General features: G+C 38.5%; 1 protein-coding gene across 6 annotated transcripts; it reads right to left on the reverse strand.

Annotated features, from left to right (window-relative positions):
• Positions 1 to 10,955: 10,955 nt before the first annotated feature.
• Positions 10,956 to 14,106, reverse strand: LOC145042455 (uncharacterized). Of its 6 annotated transcripts, none has more exons than XR_013680661.1 (8): positions 13,543 to 14,106; positions 13,178 to 13,450; positions 12,706 to 12,840; positions 12,546 to 12,611; positions 12,345 to 12,442; positions 11,957 to 12,091; positions 11,373 to 11,486; positions 10,956 to 11,203 (listed from the first exon to the last, which is right to left on the reverse strand). XR_013680661.1 is itself a non-coding variant. In XM_078990882.1 (7 exons), the coding sequence occupies exons 3-7, from the start codon at positions 12,770 to 12,772 to the stop codon at positions 11,472 to 11,474; spliced, it is 381 nt and encodes a 126-aa protein (XP_078847008.1). In that variant the 5' UTR covers positions 12,773 to 12,774; positions 13,178 to 13,450; positions 13,543 to 14,106; the 3' UTR covers positions 11,279 to 11,471. The 6 variants fall into 6 exon arrangements, 4 of the variants coding, with proteins under 4 accessions (XP_078847008.1, XP_078847009.1, XP_078847006.1 ...); XR_013680660.1 differs by having other exon boundaries at positions 11,368 to 11,486; XM_078990882.1 differs by lacking the exon at positions 10,956 to 11,203 and having other exon boundaries at positions 11,279 to 11,486; positions 12,706 to 12,774.
• Between the last annotated feature and the right edge of the window lie 1,066 nt (positions 14,107 to 15,172).

Here is a 15,172-nt window from a genome sequence, read left to right on the forward strand (position 1 = left end):
CGAGATGGTTAGAAGCTGGTTGAGAATCCAAGATTGAGGGCCACCTGTCGGGCGCATGAGAGTCGGAATGAAGACCCTGAGAACGGGTAGCAGGAGATGTTTTAGCATTGGTAGCCAGTGTCTGAGGCAGCATGCAGATTGCGTAGATTCAGGAGTTGGGAGGTTGGAAACTTGCCAACAATAGCTTCTTGTATTCAGATTAGTAGACGGTTGGTTTGGGAACCAAGTCGGAGAATTCCTCGACGAAGCACTAAGTATACCAAGGATATAAGATGTCGAGGATGATGCAGAATTCAAAGACTGAGGGCTGGTTTGAGAAATCGGGATGAAGAATCACTAGCGGGACTAGGGATAGTTAGGATGTCCTCGGGATGGTAGTAGGAGTGTTGTAAGCCAGCGGGGGTAGCCGTAGCGTTCATTAGCAGCCAGATAGTGTTTGAGACTTGTGAATCCGCGGGTGTAGCCGTGGCTTTTATCAGATTGGTAGCAGCATGAGCGCGTGGATGAACGCGGGAATGTAGTAATTCCCACCCGTTCGGGTGCAGCGGTGGGAATATGGGAATCCACGGATTAGATTTGGATTTCCCAAATGGTTCAGTTATGGCTAAGTCAGCGAATCTTGGCTATAGATCGTCACATCAGTTATGAGATCAGAGTAGCAGTGGACCGTTGAGGTTCGGGTATGTTAAGGGCTACCGTCAGTCTGGGAGCCATCATGTTATTAGTCATAGAATGGATGATGTCAGGATGTGAAGTATGGACCCGATCGGTTGGATCGGAAGGTCGTTAGAGCCACAGTGACAGGATAACTAGTGGAAACTAGTCCTTGAGGAAGATTCCATTCAGAAGTCGTGGAAGCGACTAAGGGAGGAGTCCCTTGACTCCACAGTTGGACTTGAGTTTAGTGTTTCAGGCAGCTCAGCGTTTCAGCCAGTTTAGTGTTTCAGGCAGCTCAGTGTTTCGGCTAACTCAGTGTCTCAGGCAGCTCAGTGATTCAGCCAGATCAACGTTTCAGGCAGTTTAATGTTTCGGGTAGGTTCGGTATTGTAGACAATTCAGTGTTTGAAAGGTTTCGGAGTTTTGGGTCAGTATTGTATTTGAGTTGGAATACTAGTGTTGTCGGTATAGTTGGTTGATGTGGAAATGACAAGTCTCTCTCAGCAGGATCAGTTGAGCCTTCGGCTGAGTATAAGTGACATGTAAAGATAGCTAGGCAAGTAGCTTTTCTTCGGGATGAAAGACTCGAGTTAGTAGGAGTTGAATAATCAGATGGGATATAAGCAAGCTATTCCCAGCAGCATCGTTTCAGTATGAGCGGAAGAATGGGTAGAACAGTTATAGATAGTCGAAGTATTTTCAGGAGTCGCTGGAAGCGACTAGGAGATTGCGAAGGGGTGTAGTAACCGGTAGGGTTCGGTAACCCAAATATGGAGACGTCAGTAAGGACCGGGGGTGCTCGGCACCAAGTTATGTCAGATAGGGGCGTCGGTGGTTGTTGGCGGTATTGACCCGTACTGGAATTGGCGGGGGTGATGGAGTGGTGAAGTATAGGACCTTCACAGTTACAGAGAAATAGTTGGTTATAGAACCTTGCTTTGGGAAGGCAAGGGATTTGCGCAAGGACAGGAAGGGGTGAACCTCTATAGGTTCAGTTCAGTACTCGGTGAGTACCAGAAGGATTGCCAGTTGAGTAAGTTGGGTCTCCAGGATGTTCAGGGTCAGGGTTGACCCGAGGTGTTATCTGCAGGGAATAAGGTTAGTCGGAAGGATCGAGCAAAAGCTAGCAAGGGTAGGCAGTTGGTGTTGGAATAGTCGGTTGGGTTAGGGGCAGTTCGCAGGCAGTGGGCCATAGCAGACTTCGAGGACGAAGTTTAGTTTAAGTGGGGGAGAGTTGTAACACCCAAAGTTTCGAAGACCAAGAAAGGAAAGAAAACCCTAAGTTTAGGGGTCGACTCGGCGAGTCTAAGGGGGACTCGGCGAGTCCGAGCAGGATCCGGGTCGGGGAGTAAGTGACCGACTCGGCGAGTCGACCAGGGGGACTCGGCGAGTCTGGTCTGTGCGTGGAAAACCCTAAATTTGGGACTTGGGGCCTATATAAATGTCTTAATCTTCTTCCCAGGGTTCCTTACTGCCTCTTTAGCCCTGGATATCAAACCCTAGCCGTCATATCTCCTAGTTGAGCCTTGGAAGGTGCTTTAAAGCTTGGAAAAGGAAGAAGGAACTTGGAGGAGCAAGAAGGAGCTATAGATCTGGGATTGTGAGTTCATTTTGAGCACTTGGAGGTAATAAACTAGTTCCTGGACCCTTTTTGCACCTAGATCTATGTGTGGTTGTTGGGGCTCTTTTGCCATAATGTTATTATTTTGGGTTAGAAGCCGGATCTGGAGTTGCTACTTCAGATTCAAGTGTTTTAGGGCCTGGAGAAGCATAAAGTATCAGTCATTGTGTTGATTTTGAAGTCCCTTGGCCTTACACCCTAGTTAATGGCGTATCTTGCCTAGATCTCCTTCTCTACACGTAAAGTTTGCAACTTTACGTAAGGAATAGACTTTAAAAGAGTGGATCTACAGTTTGGAGTCCATGCATGACTCAAAGGTCCTCTGCATGTATGTAGAACCGACTGGACTCGGCGAGTCCTTCGAGTGGACTCGGCGAGTAGCTTGAAGATGAGGAGGAACTCGACGAGTAGGATGAACAACTCGTCGAGTCGGATGAAGTTAGGCATGGACTCGGCGAGTTGGATGAGCAACTCGGCGAGTTGGTTGAAGATTGTCTAGGACTCGGCGAGTCATGGACTGACTCGGCGAGTCGGGTCGCGAATAAGAAAGACCCTGAGTTTATGAACTCGGCGAGTCTTTAGGAAGACTCGGCGAGTAGGGTTGACCTGGAAGGTTGACTTTGACCAGAATTGACTTAGTTGTCTGTCAGACTAAGTGTTATATGTATATTGATAGCTCAGAGAGCTGGAGGAGCAGCGGATCAGGGGATTGTCGAGTAGCAGCCAGAGATTTATCAGTAGGGTTCAGCAGTCTCAGGTGAGTTACCTTCCAGTAGTGGTGGGCCTAAGGCCATAATGCCGGCCCACCAGTAGGGGACGTATGATAGATGATTGTCTTTGTGATATCATCTAGGTTTGCTATTACCTGTTATGTTATATGCTCTCATGATACGTTATATGCAATAGTAGTGGAGTTCGGTTGTTAGGACCGCAGGGTAGTCAGACACCCCAGAAACATCTGACCGTATGTGATGGTATGCTTGTATGTTGGCCTGTTATGTTATGCGATAGAGGTAGCGGGAGGGGACCAGTCCCCGAGGATCGGTTGTTAGGACCGATGGGTAGTCAGCACCCCAGAATGGCTTGACATGGGTAGTCAGCACCCCAGAATGGCTTGACACGGGTAAGACGGCACCCCAGAATGGCCGTATGGGTAGGTCGGCACCCCAGAATGGCCGTACCGGGTAGTCAGGCACCCTAGAATAGCCTGGCAGTATTTATGTTATGTGTTGCATGGTATGTGGTACGTTGGGGGAGCTCACTAAGCTTTGTGCTTACGGTTTCAGTTTTTGGTTTCAGGTACCTCCTCAGCTAAGGGAAAGGAGCCGGCACGGTAGCAGCATGTCACACACACACACACACACACACTCTTCGGTTTCCGCATTTACGAGATTCACTGGGATTGTACTCTGATATTTAATGGATTGTATGGTTTGAATATTAAAACGTGGTTTGCGATGTGTTATGGCGTGATCAAACAATGCTTTTATTTATTAATGTTTTCTAAAAGTAATATTTTAAAATGAAATTTTTGGACATGAAAATTGGGTCGTTACACTCCACTTTGGAACTCGCCGAGCCCCTTCAACCCACTCTCCATACCGACCAAAACTGATACATGCAACGGCTCTAAACCATAGATCTAAGCTCCCAGGGCATGCTTATCACGTAAAGTTGCAAACTTTACGTGCATGCATGACCCCATAAGCTCCAAAAGGCAAATCCAATCTCTCTATGAGGTCACACACTCAATAGGGACCTCAAGAACTTCAACCACAGAGGATTTACACTACTAAGAAGTCCATAAGGTCCAGATCTAAAGTCCTTTCAGGATATAGAGCATAAACACATGGAGCTTGAGGCTGTTGGGCTTAAAAACCACAAATTAGGGACAAAAAGGGGATCTACTAAACTAATGATCAAGGTAGGAACTTTACTACCTGAATGGAAGCTTCTTACAGCATAGATTTCAGATCTATTTCCCCTCCTTGCACTCTTCAACCTCCTCCTTCTTCTCTAAGCTCCAAACTTCCTTCACAAAGCCAAAAAAATCACTCACAAGAACAATATGGGGTTAGGGTTTCGCTCTCCAGCTCTCTGGGAGTGTTATGGACAAAGGAGGCCAAGTTAAGGCTGTTTAAATAGGGTGAAATCCTCAGATTAGGGTTTGTCCAGACAGGGCCTACTTGCCGAGTCCGGGACCCGACTCGCTGAGTCCATAGCTTAGACCTCGCGTCTTATCCCGCTTCTACTCGGTGAGTTGGTCCTTCAACTCGCCAAGTCCAAGACCAAAAATGCAGAATATTGAAGAATTAATTATAAAGAATACATACCAAGGACCAGGTGATACAGTTAGAATCACCAAAAAGCTTTTCTTTCAGATTCTGGAAATCCCAAATTCTCCACCATTCGTTGATTTCACATTCCCTCAAATTGTTCATATGTTCAACGAGATGGGACATCAACCACAGTTATAAAAAATTAATGATTTCAAGAAGTCATGTCTTACCAAAGTTTGGAATTTTATGTTTGGGATTTTCTTAAGGTGTCTAACTAGAAGAACGGTGGGTCTGGATAAAGGTTGTATGGAAGTATATGCCATGCTTGTAGGGCTATACTATGATCTACAGGCTGATTATTCTTCTCAAATATGGAAAGAATTTAAGAAGAGTGTAGAGAAAATGGATGCTATTCATGGTATCTCATGTGCAAGACATTGGAGGTTAATCTTGCAGTATTTCTATGATAAAAAAGGCATTTTAGTTCCAAATGACGAAGACAAAGCAATTTTTCATGTGTACAATTGTCCAAAGGATGCTACAGACGATGCTGATGAATTTCCTTCTGTGGCTCGAATCCCTGATGCAATGTTGAAAAGGGTTGATCCTTTGAACCCAGTATTAGAGGCTTATTTACAAACCATCGACACATCGATGACAACTGGTGTTTTGTTAGAAAAGGAGGAGAAAAAGTCTAAGCGTGGGAAGAAGAACGAATCTGGTTCTTCTAAGAAACCTGTAAAAGAGATTAAGCCCAAAAAGTCTCCAAAGAAGAAGTCTGTTACTGGTGAAGAACCTATTATTCACGAAGTTTCTATTGCTGAAGTCACACCTGTTGAGCCTACCATTGTCGAAGAGACTCAAGAGGAAGAGAGAATTCCTTTGAAAACTGGGGTTTTTCGTAGAATTAAAATGAAGTCTCAACATTCACGAAAATCTTCACCCCATGTTGTTCGAAAGCCTCAATTGACACATCAAGGTGTGTTAATTCGCGAGGTTCCAGTGCTTGTTTCTACATCTTTAAAGAAATGCAAGGCTGCAGATATGGCTAAACACTTGTCTAAAAAGAAGAAGAAGAAGTCACGAAAGCTTGTGACTACAAATGAGTCTACTGAAGAAGATGAACGAATTCCTAAAACTCCTGATCTTGATCTCATTAAAGCACTTTCAACTCCTGAACAAACAAGTGTTATTCCACCCGAAGATTTGAATGTCAAGTCATCTAATGAGGCGACACGAACTTTGGATATCCCTGTACACGTATCTAATACGGATACAAATGTCAATATGGGTGAAGCAGGCCCGAAGGATGATATTCAAGGTAATCCTATTTCCACTAATTCTGAAACTTTTGTCTCTCTACCTCCTCAAATTACTCTTGTTACCTCTACCACTGATTCACCAACATTCATAAACATCATAAATCAACCTTTCACTTCCATATTTTCTTCATAATCAACTGATCCACCCAAACCCATTTCACCTGTTGAATAAACCATTGTAATGGAAACTAATACGGATAACGAAGGTTTTAGAGGAACCTTTGAGGCTTTAGCATTTGATGATGATGAAGCTGATTTTTTCCGTATCATATGCTGATGACTATGAAGCAGTTCAAAATCTTGAATTCAAAGTTAAATACTATTATTCAATCACAAGCTGATCTTGGTGGTGGTTTCTCAGTTTCAAGCTTGGAAGTAGATTTAATGTTGAAGCTGGTTGAAACAAGGATTATTAACAAAGTATCTGGGATGGTTAGGGACTCCAATAGAAGGATATTAGAAAAAGTTGATCAAACTGATAATACTAACGAACTTCGTATAAGTTCTCTAACTACAAAAGTTTCGGAAGAGATTAAGAAACTAAAAACGATGCTTAAAGAGAGACATGTTTTTTTTGCTCAAGATGTGAAGAAAGTAAGGGAAGATGTGAATATGCAAATTCGTGAACTTCGTGAGGATCTGCAAAAGGAGGTTGCAACTGTTCAACATGACTATTCTTCTTTACATAAAAAGGTTGACATAATTTGTGATGCGGTCACTAAATTTGTCAAATTCTATGAAAGAATGAGTCCTCAACTTACTCAAATTTCTACAATGGAAAATACAAATTTTGCTGAAGTGCTTTTGTATCTCAAGGATTTGAAAGAATTGTCTGTCAAACTTGTTTCCTCATCCTTAATCACTCAAGAATATTTGTCTCAGAAGTTTATTCAATTCGAAGCCATCCTTCAAAAACAATTATCTCCTTTATCTCGCATTTCAAGTCTTCTACCAGCCATATCAGATGCCCCACCTGCTTTCACAGGGGTGTAAGGGGGAGAAAAGAGAATTGAACGTACGAAGGCTGGTGAAGAAGCGAAGGTAAATGGTGAAGATTTGAAGGTGGTGGGAAAAGTGTTTTCTTCAAAGATCCCATCTTCGAAGCCTGTTGTAATGTCTGCTGGTCTAGTCACTTCGACTATTGTTACAACAATACCTATGATCAGACCAGTACAGAAATGTGTTGTTTTTGGTGAGGCAGCTGGAGGTGCTTCGAAATATAAGGTAGTGGTGGGAGATTCTAGTTCGAATGACAAAGGTAAAGGCATACTTATTAAAAAATCTAAGGAAGAAAAGAAGGTTGAGGTTGATGCTGAGTTGGAAAAGATGAGGATGGTTCAAAGTGTAATGACTCTTCGTGCACAAGATCCTCCAGGCTTAGAGAAAGGAGATCCAGCAAAGCAATACAACTATGAAACAATTGAAGCCAAGGTGTCATTTGACCACATGTATTCTTTTGAAAAGGTGCCAAAACAAAGTTATGTGGTTACGAACATTGATGCAAGTCAGCTTGACTTTCCAGTGAATAAAATGATGTTCATAATGCCTCAGTTTAAAGCTGAAATAGTTTGTAAAGATAAGGATGAAGGGAAGCAGATGAAAATTCGATTTCATGTGGTGTTAGCAAAAGCTCCAGAAGATGTTTGGTCACTGGTGAAAATCAAGAAAGTGATAAGCATAAAAAGATATGTGATTTTCGAAGGCATTATTCAAAATCTCAAATATACGGAGATCAGGTCAAATGGAAAAATTAGTGAATTTACTATTGTTGATTTTCCTATAATGAACTTGTATGATCTTATACAAGTTGCATTAATTTTGAAAGATAAGTCATTTTCTCATCTTCAAGAAACAGAGCCTGATGTATTCCAGCTTGGAGTTAAACACATCAAGATTTTCATTGAAAATTATTTTGAGTGTTTGGCACAAACTGATGTGGAGTTAGCTACTGCAAAGGGAATTGATATCACTGCTCCAATGGCTCCTACAAAGAAGCAAGAAGAGTTGAAAGAGTATGATGATGGAGAAATTTGTTTAAAGCCATTTGGAGTAGTTTTTTCTGGAAAGGATAAAGCTGGAAGAGCTAAACGGTTTTTTGTTCCAAACATGCGAAGTGGAAAGATATGCTACTTCACAGTATACGAATTTAATTGTTCGTATGAATAAGTGTCAGAAGAATAATGAAGGAGACAATAAGGAAATCAGGAAGGTTATTGCTTGGTACACTGAGATACGAAGAGTGATGATGTACTCGATCCAATTGATTACAAAATGAAGAATTCGACTATGATTACAAAGGGGAGATTGTAAGGGCTAAATTGGTTGTAATTAGTCGAAGTGTCATAGGTCTTCGTATATAGTACAGTCTTCGTATTCTCTGTAATCTATTTTACTAAGGCACATTATTCGAAGCTTAATTGTCTAGTCCTTAGTATATTTTTTGTACACTTTTCTTCTCCTATAAATAAGAGTCTTTACTAGAGTTAGATAAGGTTTTTACAGTCTTGTCTATTTTGCACTGTGTAAACCTGAAAGCGTAATATTGAGCTGAAACAAGATCTTATTTACATCGGTGTTCAATCTTGCATATATTTTTGATTTCAAACTTTGATTAATATTCATACTCGATTCTTTGATAATAATAATAATAATAATAATAATAATAATAATAATAATAATAATAATAATAACAATAATAAGGGTTTTGTTTGTAAAAAAGTCCTAATATTTTTGTTTACAGAAAAATCCGAATATTTTTTGTTTACAGAAAAATCCCAATATTTTGGGTTAGTTTACGAAATAGTCCCAAATTAATTTGGTACCGGTTTTAATCGGTCAAAAAGGGTCAAACTGCAAATTTTTGCCAATTTTCAGGATTTTTTCGTTCAAAAAAAAAATCTTGGGACTAAAGTGTAAATTTTCCGAAAATATTGAAACTTTTCTGAAGATTTCCCATTATTCAACCTCCTAAATATACAAACACCATGATATAATGGTTATAGATTTAATACCAATTAAGATTTTCAACCTACTAAATATACAATCGTAATATGTGTATTGAATAGTAAGCATAAGTTGATTGTACATGATGTAGTAGGTTTGGTACCTCTTAAATTTCAAGAAATGTTTAAAATGCTTTATATAATAGTAAATATTAGTATCTTTACGCGAACTCACAATAATAGTAAGTTGAAAACTTTGGTAACTAAGATTGTAAACGAAACGAATAAACATGAAAGAAGTTTTGTTTATATTCGTTCGTTTAAGTTTAACAAAACAAATGAACGAATACGATTAATTCACGAATGTTTAGTTCATTTATAACCATATTTATATCTTTTCTTCGAATCTAGACACAACAAAATTTATGTTATATTTTATAAAAACTAATATCCATTTTTTCCTAATTAGTTATTAAAAAACCATCTAATTTATCCTTGCAATTTTTTAATAAAAAAAATGGGTAATTTTTTTCCCTAATATTCGATCTAGTTCTGGTTCTTCATTTCTCACTAAATTGGATCTCAGTCTGGTTCAGTCCGGATCCAGACCGATGCTCATCCCAAGAATAGAACATAATAATACCAAAATTATAAAAGTCACTAAGCGGTAGTAAGTCAGTTGACTAGCAACTATAGATTAGTCCGCCTAATCAAAGATTAGTCGGCGATTAATTAGAGATCTTAAATTATAAATCCGTTAAATTTTAAAAAAATGGCTAATAATCATAAAAAAGTTGTTAAATACCATTAATATGATAACACAATAGGTTAATATTATTAATACAACATTAATCATTCTTTAAATAGTTTCCATTAAGATATAACTTTTTCTAAGTGTTTAAATTCTATCGGCTTATATAATTTAACTCGTTATATATGCAACGGTTAGTCACTAGACGCCTTCTACTCAACCATGTAACATCTAAAAACTAATAAAAAATCAGTCAGAAGTTTTAATGCATTAATTTGAAAATATATATATTTCAAATATTAGAATAGTTTTTATATGTAAAAAGGGAAAAATTGAAAAATATCAAATAATATGTGAAACGAAAAATGTAAATACATAAGTTTTTAAATAATAAAATCAATTAAAATGATCATGCACACTATCCCGACCCTCCATTCTTCGTCGTTGTCATGGGGAATTGTGGTGGGGAGAACGAACTACAATGACCAATCACCTTTCTTCTACCCTCTTTCTCCTCATATGCTTTTAGGGTTCGTGGTCGTGATACGTATACCACAACTGCTCATGGTTTGTGATGGCGAGGTGAAAGGCGATGGGGGTTGAGGTTGTTGTAAAAACATATAGAAACCAAATATTCCCAAACGATTCTTATATCAATTTAGGACAACGAATCATAAGGTTTTCATTTACTTGTAGATGAAAACTCTATACAAAAAACCTACACTACTCTCAATATAATACACTCAACCCTAATCTACAACTATTTTCAAAGAACAATCAGGAACAAATATATAACTCTAATTTAGACAGATTCTGAAAGAGGGACAAAATGAGAGAGCTGAAAAGTGCGGTGTATGAACTGCGTGTATTATAACTACAACACACATCTATACTAATAAATAAAACCCATTCTGTGCCACATGTCATGTTCTCATTGATTTGGACACATTGCATCTTAATAGATTTTTAGAATTTATTTATGTCTACATGGAATTTTCTGATTTGTTCACATATCATAACTTATTTTGGTTATAATATTGAGAGAAATAAATACTTCCTTGAAAAAGAAATGATATATTTATAATATAATAAATAACATAATTAATGAGAGCTCTAAAATGGATATTGATATTAAATTTTTATTTTTAATAAACTCGTGTAGTACACGGATCTTACACCTAGTACTCCACATATATATAAAATGGCGATGTTGTATATTATCATGGTGGGTCACTTGACCCACCTTTTTTTACCTACCTTATTTAAAATTAAATGAACTTATCTTGAAAAAAAATTATATATAAAAATCATATTTTTAAAACCAATATCCTATGTTTTAGTAGCCAAATATTTTTTAGGGTATAATCCGTGGCCCAACACAAATTAAATTGAAAAAAGAAAGCGTGAATCAAGAATCAGCGTTTTACAATTCACAACACACGACGTTGGGAACCCTCATAATCAACGATAGCTGCCGGTAAATATTCAAGTTTGTACGCTAAATAAAATTAGACTATATAAGGAAATTCTATTTTCCAAATTCCACTGGCAGTAAATTAACATCAAGCATGAATAATCGTTAAGTTGTTGACATTTTATACTTCAGTTCCCTTTTGTCCGCATCCTTCAACCTTAAATAGTTTGTTATATTCACTTAGATGAGAAAGTAATATAATTGATATTATAGGAATAAAATACATACATAATAAAAACAAAATAAAAGCTTGCCGTTTGTTATTATTAATAGGAAATAATACAATGTAACAAAAAAGCAGTTGAAAAAGTCAGAACGTACATCACCTAACACCCACCACAAGCCGAGGTCCGGGTCTCTAGCTACCTTCTTTACTGCCCTTTTCTTCCTTCATCATTGCTTCCTTCTTTTGCATACTATTATTACTATGAGAGTTGCAACTGTCATTTTATATAAGTTTTTTTTAACAGCCAAAGATTTTATTAAAAAAACATAGGAATGCGACAGAAAAGAACATAATAAGGCATCAAAAAGCTACAATTGGGATCTTTGATTCATTCCGCCCTTTTAAGAAATGCGTGATAGTATTTTTAGTAAGGCTCCGCGGACAGCTCAGTCATAAGAACATGAACAGCAGGAAAGAACCGCCTGAGAGCCTGAAGCCTCAACTACTTGTGACAGTTTTGTGTCCCTATCATTTTCGTGTCTGTCTACTTTTAAGTCACGTAATTGATACTCTAATTCAGTTATCTTAGGCTTCAGACTTTCATATTTCTTTTTGGAAATTCCAAGTTTCTTGGTGTCAAATACATAACTAACAATAACTCAACCTGATCACCCAAGTAATTTCTAAATTGAAGAATTAAAGCAACATAAATAAAACAATATAATTAAATGAAGAAATACATACCAATTTGATTTTTTGAATCTTTTTATGTGCATACCAAAAGCTATTATATTCTCCTTCATCCTTTTTTATGTCCAACCTCAAAAGAAAATATAGACTATATGCCCTTTTTCTTCTCCAAATCGCACAAAGCCCCACCTGCATAAAAATTTATCATAAATAATAGTTATAAACTTTTATGAACAATAGCATTTGTACATCACGAATGTTGCTATTAATTTCACACATGCTTCTATTAATCAAGTTGAAGCATCATTGAGGCATTTCATCGGGCATGTAAAGAGCAATTGGGTTTTCTACTAAACGAATCAAGAACATAAGATTTTATCAGATATTCAGAAGGCAAAATCCAAAATTAAGATCATTAAAAGAAAAAGTGAAAATCCCATACCCGAATGCCTCCCATTGTGGCCCCGTAGTTTTTGTACAACAAATTACATAGTTCAGGGATCTTTTCTGCAAAGATTCCAAGCTTTTCAACCATATAATCTGCAGATTTGATCAAACACGAAGCAATTTTACAGATCAACAAACGAATTATTATTGATCTCAGGAAGTGGATCTTTATCAAATGTGAGGTGTCGAACAAAACCTTTCATGTTCTTGAGAACTCCAGCTGCCAATCCAGCACTAACAGGGTAAAGAGTATCATCTTGATCTGTACAGATGATAAATTCCGTAAGTAAATTTAACTAATTACAGTCAACAAAATGATTAAAATAGCAGCAAAAGACGATTTGTGTTATATGTACCGAAAAGAAGGCAATCATATTTCTGCCTTTGAGCTTGGCCAAACCGACCTTCAAACTCCATCTTCATTTCTAAACACATCAAATTCAACTCTCAAAATCCATAGAAATGTGGTATTTTCAACATAACACCTACAACTGATTATTGCATTATTTATTAGAAGCAAGCCATGAATAGTGTAAATGCAGAAATGGCGAAGATTTCTCCCTGAATTTTCATATATTTTTTTATTTAACACGCATTAATCATGAATGAAACCAAATTCATCGTCCTTTAAAATCATTTCGACCTAATTCGTGTTAGGAAGAGAAAGACAACAATTTTGATCATCATTTTGAGTTGGAACTCATTCCCAATCAAAATGTATATGAAAAAATCGGAGAGTTTTCAAGAATTTGAAGGAAAAATTATGCATGTTCATACCTAAATTAAATCGAAAGCATGAAATTTAGAAAATTTTGGGTTGAGACGTACCTAAATCAAGTTCCTAGGTACTTATTGCAAAAGCCTGCCCTGTCCGGTGGTGCATCGCCTACCGTCCTCCCCTTTTTTTTTATTCCCGTGAACACAGCAATGATTGCAATGGTGGAGGAAATCTGCGATGTTGAAACCTTTTGATGGAAGGGTGGAATCTCTTGTGATGGTGAAGCTGCTGGGATGAGAATCTCGGGATCCTAAGCTTCCAAACACTACCTTCTACACACGTCTAGTGCTAAATCAACGATTTGATGTTCCAATCGACGAAGACTATGAAACGGGAACTATTGGATTCCGTTAAAATCCAGCATATATAACACGAAATGCAAAAATAACGTAAATCTAATCGGAAGTATACTCACCAGAAACCAAAAAGTCGTCGACTTGAAGAGAAATTAGATGGATAGCCTTCAAATCAAGGTTTCAAATTAAGTCGATGAAGACCTCAAAAGTATCGTCTCCATCGTCTCTGTTACTTCCGGTGGAAAGATGCTTGATTTCAAGGTTTATCAGCTCCTATAACATCCGATTTCTGACCATGGTTGTTAACCCCGACCAAATTCTCGACATTTACAGAGGGAAAGAGATGAAGAAATCAATAGAAAGAAGGGATGAAGAGGTGGATTCGGTGAATCCTTGGCGGTGGCGATATCAGAGAACGGATGAGGAAGAGCGGGGGTGAAGCAGAAAAAAGAAACAAGAACAATCGAGAAGACATGTAGTGTGGAAGGACCCGATAGATAAGGGTAACTGGTAAGGCAATCTAGAAGATATCGGATGAGAGAGGCGGTGGTATCAGACCAGTGGGAGGGAGTACGCGGTGGTATACCGTGCGATGGAAACAGAAACCAAACACGTAGTTCATAGAGCAGCGGAAGAACGCCATGGTAGATGGTAGAAGAACTGTTGCTAACATGTGTAATCCACCAACTATAGATGGTAGATGGTAGAAGAACTGTTCCACCAACAATATAATAATGACAAAACTGCAAAAATTGTCCCTGTGGTTTGCATTTTTTCAGGAAACAAGTCCAAACAGTGACTTTTTTTGATTCGTGGTCCTTTTGGAGTGGTTTGTATGTGAAAATGGTCCCTCCGAAAATTGAAATGACTATAATACCCTTGGGGTATTTATTTTTTATTTTTCTTTCATTATTCTTAAAATTTAATATTTATTTATTTATTTTAGCAATTAAAAAAATAAAAAGGGCCCACCTTTCTCTCTCTCTCTCTCTTATTCCTTCATTCATCAGGTAGAAGACATTCCTTCATTCCTTCCCATTTTTCTTCACCACCGACCAAGGAAGGTTGTCGGCCACCGGAGCTGCCTTTTCCTTCCTCTTCCGGCCGAGCAACGCCACCCAAACACCCCTAAAGATCGTCATTCTCTCCAAAAGATCCAAAAACACCACCTTGATTGGCGACTGCTTTGCTCCTCCTCCCCTTCATGTGTTGTCGTGTGTTGCTACTGGGAAGCAAATGAACCATGGAGGGCTCACAATAGATCGACTGCCCATCCTTTCCTCGTGATTTCTCAGCCATCATCGGAGCTTCCCGTTAGCTGCCTTCGTTCCTTTCTTCCCAATCTGTCGAATCCCGTCGGCTGGAGCTTTGGGGGAAATACACTTGCGTTCTTAATCGGCTTCAGGTAACATTTTATTTTATCCCCGATGATCAGATTTTGTGTTGGATCAAAATTTTGAGTTTATTGTTGTGTGATTGTTTTAGGGTATACTAGAGTTGGGGTTCTTTAAACCACGGGAAGCGATGAACCCATGTTTCCCTCTGCAATTTCCGACTTCCTATCAGCAGCGATACCACAGGGACCGTATTTGGTTGATGTTTGTTCTACGTATTCCAATCAACAACCTTTTTCTCAGTTTGGTGGCTTAATTTCGGTTAGGATGGTTATTTCCTATAGCAATCAGGAGGCGACCTTGCTGCCCTGTTTCTATTATGCTGGTAACGAACATGAAAGAGAGGGGGGAGGGA

This window comes from Lactuca saligna, chromosome 4 (genome assembly GCF_052625555.1).
Source record: "Lactuca saligna cultivar CGN05327 chromosome 4, ASM5262555v1, whole genome shotgun sequence".
NCBI lineage: Eukaryota > Viridiplantae > Streptophyta > Magnoliopsida > Asterales > Asteraceae > Lactuca > Lactuca saligna.